Source organism: Priapulus caudatus, unplaced genomic scaffold (assembly GCF_000485595.1).
Source record: "Priapulus caudatus unplaced genomic scaffold, Priapulus_caudatus-5.0.1 Scaffold1262, whole genome shotgun sequence".
NCBI lineage: Eukaryota > Metazoa > Priapulida > Priapulimorpha > Priapulimorphida > Priapulidae > Priapulus > Priapulus caudatus.
The window spans coordinates 51705-61215 of record NW_014578323.1 but is presented as its reverse complement, the minus strand read 5'-3'; the positions used below and the strand labels follow the sequence as shown (position 1 = coordinate 61215).

Below are 9511 nucleotides of genomic sequence, written 5' to 3'. Positions count from 1 at the left end.
ACACACACACACACACACACACACACACACACACACACACACACACACACACACACACACACACACACACACACACTCACACACGGGCGTGTATAGGCCTACGCACGCACGCGTGCGCGCGCGCACACACACCCACACACCCACACACATAATTATGTATATAAAATGTATACAAATATATACATATACAAATATATACAATTGTTGCTGTTTGTTACGCCCTTGCGGGGTCCCTGGGGTCCTCCCCCAGAACATTTTGAAAATATAGATCGCAGGAGATCTATTTGAGGCACTTTTGAGTAAATGTACAGCCTTCATTCTGACTACGACAATTATCTTTTTAGTAGAACTATTCTCTTCATGAGCAACAAAATGTGATCACTAAAGATCGCTATAACTAATCATGTAATTTTCGTTTTATTATCAAGACATGTTGAACTAACGCACATTCTTAAACTCTCTCGTTCTCTCTCTTCCTCTCTGTGTGCGTGCGTGCGTGCGTGCGTGCGAGCGAGCGTATGCGTGTGCGGGTGCGTGTGGGCGCGTCACATTACATTACATCACGGCTTAGTAAAAATGTTTGGTAAAAATGATGTGTACGCAACTGCGTATCTGCGTTATGGTAGCTACGCCCCTGTCTATGGTTATTCTTATATGCTTTGGTTGCTCTTGTACTCTGCTTGTATATTGTCAAACTGCATGCAGCGCCCCTTCGTACACTCAGAATACCGTAGATTGAGCCCATGAGCGAGAGCGCCATCTGTCGTGGAGTTTGGTATAGATCTTGTATCTCGATCACCAGCTGCCCCAGTGCGCAGCGTACAGTAGTATTTGGGGGTGTCTATATTCAAGCCGGTACGGGAGATCATTTGCATAATATATTCTAAATACCTATAGACACATGTCTTAGCTATACTCTCTGCGAATATTGAGTTTATTGACGCACGATTAGTCAATATATTAGCAAATATATGCGTACCGTTTTTTCTCCCGTACTGGCTTGCCCTAAAAATTGCCCTGGTGTTATTTTAGTGTTATTTTAGTTCTGGTGTTATTTCTGGTGTTAAAATAACACCAAAATAAAAAAAATTTTAGGGCACAATTTATTGGTCTAGCTTGAATATAGACACCCCCGTAGTATTTTAGTAGTCACGTGATGCTCTTTCTGTGTTCGACTTTGGTTCGAACCGTTCAATACGAACAACCAATATGGCTGCGCCTACGAAGCATGCATGTCAACAGTTTTATCAAAATATGCAGCAACGGCAACCTCCTGGTTTTCCTTGGCGTGGTACCATGCACAACGGCCCAAGAATGAGAGGCTATTGCCGACCTCCGGTTCCTGGCTTCGGAAGACCCCCCTTTTCACCACCCTTCAGAGGAAACCAGCCACCACCGTGGCGAACTGCGGGCGAGATGAGCGACTGCACAGACGAGTTCCATCACCCGCCAGATCCAAATATGCACGGCGCTCCGTGGATTCGTCTACCTAATATATTTAGGGGTAATGTGCACCGTGGTCGCGGACTAAATAACAGGCCAAATATGTTGAAGCGTGGCCAGTGCCCCGGCCCCATGCGAGGTACTGGCCCGAGGCCAGGCTTCGCGTCTCACCAGCAAATGTCACCGCAGCTGCCACAGAGAGGTCGTCAGCAGAGAATATCGAAGAGGAAAGCCAACAATGATCTTCCGTCGACATCAAATGAATATGATGATGGTGCTGATGATACCAATTTATCAACCACTGTCAGTCAAAAGGTGTATGTCATACTCGTAGCTCCGTTATTAGGCCATGAGAATTGTGGTATGAGTTTACGGTCCGAGATATTTTGAAAAGTGAGGAGGCTTTTTTTCATTTTTTATTTTTCATTATTCATTTCATATTTGTAGTTAACCCATTGAACACGTTTTTCGGGATCGGGCTGTAAGTCGATGTACTCACGATACGTCAGCATGCTTTTGCCCCCTAAACCAAAACCAAACCCAAGGTCTCAAAGAGCCAGAGGGGGATCAGGACCCCAATGAAGGATGCAAATAGGCCCTATAGCGTGTTTGTATTGGTAATGTAGGTATGTTTTAATCGCTCTGAATGGACAACTTTGGTTTTAATGATTTAAAAATGAAAATAATGAAATACTTTTGAAATAATGAATATTTTCGGCAGTGTCTCTGACGGCATGCGGGCAGTGGACGGTAAACTCATACCTCAATTCTCATGGCCTTAACATGGTGGTTGGGGTCCATAAAATGTCGTCGCGAAAAAAACGGGGTTGCACTAAATCGGGGTTATATATATACGTGGCTATATAAGAGCAAAAAAAGGGGGTCCAATGACTCATCGCGTTGTGTCCAAATTCGCCTTAAATCGGGGCGCGTAAAATCAGGGTGCCACTGTATTACACTACAGACTGTACAGATACCAGAATATATTGCACGAGTCAAACAGTCCTGCAACAATGTTCTATCAGGAACAATATATTCTGGTGTCTGCTGTAATAAAGAGCTATGCAGTATTATTAATATTTATATTTTGTACTTACTTACTATAGAAATGGCTAAGGGATAACTGTACACAGAAACTGTTGAATGTTTATACAATGTATAAATGTTTTGCAGAAAGGGAAGAAGAAAGCGAACAAGAAGGACCTGCCTGAATATAACCTGTATGCTTGTGATATCTGTGACCGAGGGTTTCAATCTGAAGAAGCATATGAAGCTCACATACAGACACACGAGAAGGTAACGACGTTTATTGAAACCTACAACCTCTTGTAAATAGATTAGTGCTACCCTTTATGGTTACCAATAATGGGGACTAACTTGTATGAGTAATGTGATATCTAGAGTAATAATCTGTTCTTTTGTTTTATTTCTACACAGTGTAGTTATGAAGGGTGCAACTTTACAGCACATCCTAAGGTTGTTCAGAAACATATCCACTGGGTAAGTAGTCAGCACAAAATATGTTGCTTGTTATAGCGATGGCTGAACAGACTCAGTACTATGTTTCATGTTTGCCAGATAGGCTACGCATCACATGTTGGGGAACTGCGGCTTGGTGTATTAGCAACAACCGGGCAAGTGAGTGTTGCTGCCAGGGTCTATGTCTCCCAGGGTACTGCCAAAACGTACCCTGGGTATGGTCAGGTATACCGGAACGTACCCTGGTACTATCTAATATGCCGGACCGTACCTCGCCTACTCCACTAACGAGTCTAGGGCGTCACCTACGCCTACTCCCTAACCCTAACCCTAACCATATCAGATAGTTACCAGGGTACGTTCCGGTATACCGGACCGTGCCCAGGGTACGTTCCGGCAGTATACCCTGGGGGACATAGACCCCGGCCTATACCCTGGCAGTGTAAGTGTGTTCAAATATGCTGCCAGACTAATAGCGACTTAACACGTAAACATAAGAAATGTGTGTGGGAAGTTGGAACACAAAAGCCCAACAGCTAATAAACAATGTTTCACCCGTCTAAAATTTATTTAGTCAGTCCTTGCTAAATTGAAATGATGGAAATGAGTTTTGATGGCAAACTTCGTATTGAGCAGTATTTTATTTATTTAAGCAACACTTGACTGGTTGTGCAGAAAAGATTAAGCGATTAACTACAATGAGTGAAATACAGAAATGGAGAGAAGAGAGAAAAAGGTAAGGGTGGAAATTTTTTTGGAGTGCTTTCTATCCTGCTGATACAAATACCTCTACAACAAATTTGCCTCTGTAACACAATCAAATTTGTGCAGGAATTATCCAACAAAGGAGAACATTATGAGGAAGAAAGCCTCTTCAACAGATAAACGGGAAAGAGGAGAAGTTCTTGAAACCAAATCTTTTGGGTAAGTTACGTAATCTAAAAAGCAGTAATTATTCCTGTTGCTTTTTCATGCTATACATTTGAACTATTACATGAAGGATAGTTTTAATTTAACTTTTTCAACTATAAATGCAAGCTATAGGATTTTTATTTATATTTCCTGAGTAGTAAATTTGGAAGGCTGCAAAAGAAACGTATGCGAAAACAAGTCTACCAGGAAGGTGGAACTGACGTAGGGAAAATGAAAAAAACATCACACACAAGACAGGACAATGAGGACGTGTCACAACAAGCCGTGGTAAGTGTTGTGACAATGAGGATGTGTCACAACAAGCCGTGGTAAGTGTTGTGACAATGAGGATGTGTCACAACAAGCCGTGGTAAGTGTTGTGACAATGAGGATGTGTCACAACAAGCCGTGGTAAGTGTTGTGACAATTCTGTAATAAGTTGCTTGTGCATTGTAACATTAACATGTACCACTATGCTGATTAACCTATTGTAATGTCCATGTCCACACTGTCCCTTGTACCTCAGTATGAATGTTTGTCCACTTGCATTTCTAAACTGCAAGTTTAAATTCCAGAAGGAAGACAAGCCAGAGGTTCATGAGAGTCAGTATGGAAGAGCTGATCCAATGTCTTACTTCCTCACAGGCCATAATGATGAAGGTTAACATCTCTTCGAAATACTTTTTAAATGTGTCCTGTTTGAAATCGGTCAGTTTTTAAGCATCCTTGTTTATTCACTGCCATTACTCTCCTATTGCAGTTGGTATATAAGTGTTTGACTTGGCTACAGACATTTTCACTATTTCCTGTCTACAATTTGTGTATAATTCATGTGACATTTCTTGAAGTTCCTGATATGTTACAAAAATTACCGAGTCGTCTGCGCACATGGTCGCTTTATGATTAGTAATTGACGATTGCATTTCATTCTTCATGCACAGACTCTGACACTGAAGCACCAACGGTAGAACCAATAATGAAGTCTGACCCATCAGTTCCAGCATTGCCTGGTGGACTGGGCACCTTACTGGCTGCATATGGTAGTGATTCAGATGAGGAAGTTACACCATTTACGTTGGAAGTTAGAGAAAAACGTAAGCCCAGAGCTGCCTACTATCATAAGTCAAATTGTCCCAGTTATTTACGAGTATCATGTATTTAGCTTTAACTTGTTTTTCAACCTGTTTAGCCTCAACAAAAATGGAAACTAAAGACGTAGAACATATCTTGGAAGCCGCAAATGTGACGTTAAATTGTGATGAAGAGTGTCATTCCGAAGATCACATGCAATCGAAGGCAGACGAGCAGCCGGAACATCGGCACCAGATAAATAGCAACGTAAACAAACGCCAAGGCATGCCGCCTGCAAGGGGGCGGAGCCGGAAGCGTAGGAGAGGCGGTGGACCACAGCAGCAGCCAATGTTGATGCGACGACCTACTCTCCTTGAAAAGGTGAAGTACAGCGTTTACCCATGTCAATCGATAAATATGTTAAGTGTATCAACTGTAACGATCTTGTCCGAGTGTATTCGCTATTCGTAACCTCTTTATTGTAGTTTGTGCACATGAGACTATAGGAATATAAAATGATGGTTCATATTGCAGCTATAATCACCAACATTTATAGTTTACGCTCTGACACAATGATATAGTTTTCCTAAAAGTGGCAAGTGGTGGTGAATGTGAATGACCAACTGAAAAATGTGTATTGCTCTAAATTGCAGCTACTTGCACCGGAGATACGGCATGAAAGGAACGTGATACTGCAGTGTGTACGATACATAGTCAAAAACCACTTCTTTGGAATAGGCCAATCAGATCAATCGACAAGTCCAGCCAGTGTATGATTAAGCTACAACTAGAGGCAGCACAAGTGCAGCTAGTTTTATGATGGAGGATGTAGACATGGAAAGAAATGCACTGCATATAATAATGTTGCATTTTTATATATGTGGATGTAAAAGGCATCTAATAACTGATACTGATCACATACAATTAATTAGTCAGTATTAAGCTCGGGTGTATAGTGAAAGCAAAATAAGTTGTAATCATGTAAAAGAAAAGTGCAGTTGTGAGATTCTTGTATTTTTATGCGACAAACCTCGGCTAGGTTTTGTGAACTATGATGAATATTGGCATCTGTGTAAATCGCATAAACTAATAAACTAATGAAAAACAATAATACTCTGCTTTCAAGTTCATATAATTATATAAAATATATTTTTAGTGTTTAAGATTGGTAAAACCACCATAAAATCAAAAAATGTTGGGATCACTTTACAAGGCTATAATTAATGGATTGCAAACAATATCCATCTCTCATACCTATTAAATACTGGAATTTTAAAGCTACTATAAACCTAATTCATAATTCTGCCAGTAAAAACAGGTGAACCTACACACATGTGGTCAAATGTGCTGGCAGTGAAGTTCATTTTCAATTCAGCATTCATCTATATTAATTAAATAAATTATATATTAATTAAAATATAAGTATTTACATCCCGAGGTGTTTTTCTTTTTTTTTTAACTTTGGTAAGAAGTGTAATAATACCATTATTTGCCTGATTATAGGAAATTCGTCAATTAGGAATAAGATTATCAGAAAAATAAACAGCAGCTTTATGTAAAAATGAAATAAAGGCATCTGGCTTTAGAATTTTCGATCAATGTACAGTGTGTACATGATAGGCAATAGGCGCTAGCGTAACTTTTTGTGCTGATCAGCCTGGAAGTGAAGAATGATCCTTAGCGAGGGGAAGCCAAGCAGGAACGTCTGCAGCCACCACTTCATCGTGGATCCCATTGTTAAGTTGCTTTTCCTGAAAAACACGGCCATCACACATGATCAGTCACTTATAAACATTCAGATGGAGGATTTTTACCCATGTCAATAAATTGCATTTCATTAACTGAAGAATTGAGAGAGAGCAGACAATCACCACTTGCCCAAGAATGATAGGTGATTGCGATTATATAACCAGTTGCCTCTCCAGAATTACAGCTTCTAGTGTGTGAGTTACGTTAATCCTAAATCAAAACCAGGGGCCCGTTGTCAGAAACAAAATTAGTCTTAACATTAGTCTTAACATTAACTTTTTCTGTTAGACCGTCGACAGAAACGCTGCGAAGTTACCTGAATGAAAAGTCGTAGCAGATTTCCTGATAACAATATGAAACAAAGCGCTGTTGACGGTCTACGAGAAAATGTTAGTGTTAAGACTAATGTTAAGACTAATTTTGTTTCTGACAACGGGCCCCTGATGTGCACTATACTGCTGTACCTGCATTTAACGACGGCCACAGCTGCCTCCAGGAAATGAGCCAAAACGCATAATATCCATCTGAAAATGTGATAAATCAGACATTCACTATAGTCCCTATTCATGATTCAGTTTACCTGTCATGTGTGGAACTGTCAACTCCAAGCACTACCAGAGAACTTGTGATCCAGTAGGGTACAGCTAAAATTGTTGCAAGGATATGATGAAAAATTGCACTTCGATCTTCACGAAAATGAAACAATGTGTAGCAGTAGCACTGAAGCGCTCGAGTGGCTAGCGGAGTCCGGATGGCGACGATACGGCCGTTTCAACGCCTCCGGGCACAACGGGTGAGTGAAGAACAAGATTTTTGCTAGTCACTAAGTATTGACCGGTGGCGCCATCGGGTGTCGCCGGGAGACGCGAAACGCTACAAATGCATAAATCTGCAATTTTCCTCCGACATTCGATTCATGCATTATGACGCCTAATTAGGATGTCCGTGTTGAACATGTATCGTTACCTATCTTCTTAGCTCTACCCATGTTGGCATTCGCTCTCATTACAGGGCTAATCGTATAACAGTGGTGAGAAAGAGAGGGGAATCTTGGCAGCGTGGCAGGGTAACTGGTGCCTGTTCGCTAGCACTGCTGTATTTCTGTTTTGATGAGATGGCTGCAGACTTTTATTTTTGATTTGTATGAATTCGATAAACACGTCAATCTGCCAAATTACGCCGAGTTGAATTTGACTTGAGAGTGGCAGGCTAAAGTCGGGAGGTTTAGCTTTCCGGCTAGCATATTTTCCTACTGTAACGTGGGCCACAGCTCATCTGTGTAGCGTGACCGAAGAGTTACATGGGTAGAGCACCTAGACTGAGAGTAAGACACGAAAATCTAGTATTTGGACGAAAATCGAACTAGAGTTCACTGCAAGCTGCGACTCTCTCGCTGTAAGTGGACAGTACATTGCTTCCGGTCGCCGCTGTGTAGTGCTGACTCATGTACGTCATTACTACAGAGATTACCAAATCCAGCGTAAGAGGCGGGTCATCACCATGGGGATAAATAACAAGACGTTATTGTGGAGTAATGGCCGCGTCCATGACTGGAAATGCGAGAAAAGATGGTAGAAGGAGAAGGAACTAGAGGGCTGTCTTCGCTGCAAGAGCGAACACTGTATCTGGCAACACGAGCTAGCAGCCGATAAGGTAGATTTTGTTGGAAATCTGAAGTCTGTACGACAATTATTAGTGAAATTATTAAAACTCGCGAAATGGCCGTCTACGGGGGCCATATGGACGCTCATTACGCTGATGAGACTACGATGATTTCTCTAAGTCCCGGCCCGATTCATAGCAATCTCTTAGGCGTAAAAAAAAAGATGAGTTTCCGCTTTCCCGACCGACCCTAGATATACCCGCCGACCCTAGCAATTTTATTATACAGTGGTGTCAGAAAAATCTGACATGCATGCGCCTACCAAGCAGCTTGCTCAAGCGCTCACGAATCGCTCATTTCACACCTACTTGAGCGGTTGCAATAGCTGTAGACCGCCTCTCCCAGGTGGTTGACAGTTGACTATGCTCCTCGTAGCGCGCGGCAAGCGCCTGTCGCATGCGACACGCGGTACCACTTCGACACGCTCGCTGAACGCGGCCAAAACGTATGCTAGCAGTTCGGCACGGCAATTCGGGACCCCCACAATATATTTTCATACATGTGCTACACTAGTGCTAGTAGTTTTTAGTATATCCAGCCAGCTTACACTATCTCCATTGTAGCATGATGGTTTTTCCCTAAGTACTTGCTTAATGTGGTCAGCGGTCCAAATACTCCAGGTATATCATCTGGGCAGTACACAGATAACTGGAAAATGTACAAGGTTATAACTGAAAATTAAGAACAAAAGGATAGCGATTTACTTATTGAAGTTGTTCAATGACTATTCATTGCCTGTCATCTTGTCTAAACAATAACATGGTTCCCACAAATGTGAATATATTTTTCAAGGACCTTTCAAGGACATAAGTTTTTACAAGGGCAATCTGTGACAAGTAGTTTAAGCATTTTAGAGTCATCATATATACCTTAGATCAGTGGTTGTTAACCTATTTTGAGTCATGGACCCCTTTCAGAATCCGGTGAAAGCTATGGATCCATCCCCAGAAAAATGCACATAAGCACATGATTAGCTGCCAGCGGCAGTTAATGTAAGCGGGCTATAGTACTAGAGCTAACGGTTACGTGGATAATAACGCAGGGATAGCTATACTATAGGGAACGCCATAGCTAGCCATGGGGTGTGACCTAGCTTGGGTAAAGCCAGGTAGTTAGGCTCATAGGGTCTATGTCCCCCAGGGTACTGCCGGAACGTACCCTGGGTACGGTCCGGTATAACGGAAAGTACCCTGG

The 9511-nt window shown here is 41.9% G+C and overlaps 2 protein-coding genes and 1 long non-coding RNA gene across 4 annotated transcripts in view; 1 reads left to right on the top strand and 2 right to left on the bottom strand.

Moving 5' to 3' along the window:
* Window positions 1-1132: 1132 nt before the first annotated feature.
* Window positions 1133-6000, top strand: LOC106816016 (nuclear fragile X mental retardation-interacting protein 1-like). 2 transcript variants are annotated; one of them, XM_014820551.1, is made up of 10 exons: window positions 1133-1758; window positions 2617-2739; window positions 2881-2943; window positions 3576-3658; window positions 3754-3846; window positions 3990-4122; window positions 4410-4494; window positions 4776-4928; window positions 5024-5286; window positions 5559-6000. In XM_014820551.1, the coding sequence occupies exons 1-10, from the start codon at window positions 1210-1212 to the stop codon at window positions 5679-5681; spliced, it is 1668 nt and encodes a 555-aa protein (XP_014676037.1). In that variant the 5' UTR covers window positions 1133-1209; the 3' UTR covers window positions 5682-6000. The 2 variants fall into 2 exon arrangements, with proteins under 2 accessions (XP_014676037.1, XP_014676038.1); XM_014820552.1 differs by having other exon boundaries at window positions 1135-1758; window positions 3993-4122; window positions 5559-5999.
* A 24-nt stretch (window positions 6001-6024) lies between these two features.
* Window positions 6025-9511, bottom strand: part of LOC106816017 — a 6428-nt gene continuing 2941 nt past the window's right edge. Inside the window, exon 4 of the mRNA XM_014820554.1 lies at window positions 6025-6659. Within this exon, the coding sequence (XP_014676040.1) occupies window positions 6536-6659 (124 nt within the window). The 3' untranslated portion in view covers window positions 6025-6535. The remainder of the gene's footprint in view (window positions 6660-9511) is intronic.
* On the bottom strand, window positions 7118-8978 carry LOC106816018. Its single transcript, XR_001394823.1, has 2 exons — window positions 8865-8978; window positions 7118-7178 (listed from the first exon to the last, which is right to left on the bottom strand). It is a non-coding gene; the product is annotated as an uncharacterized LOC106816018 (long non-coding RNA).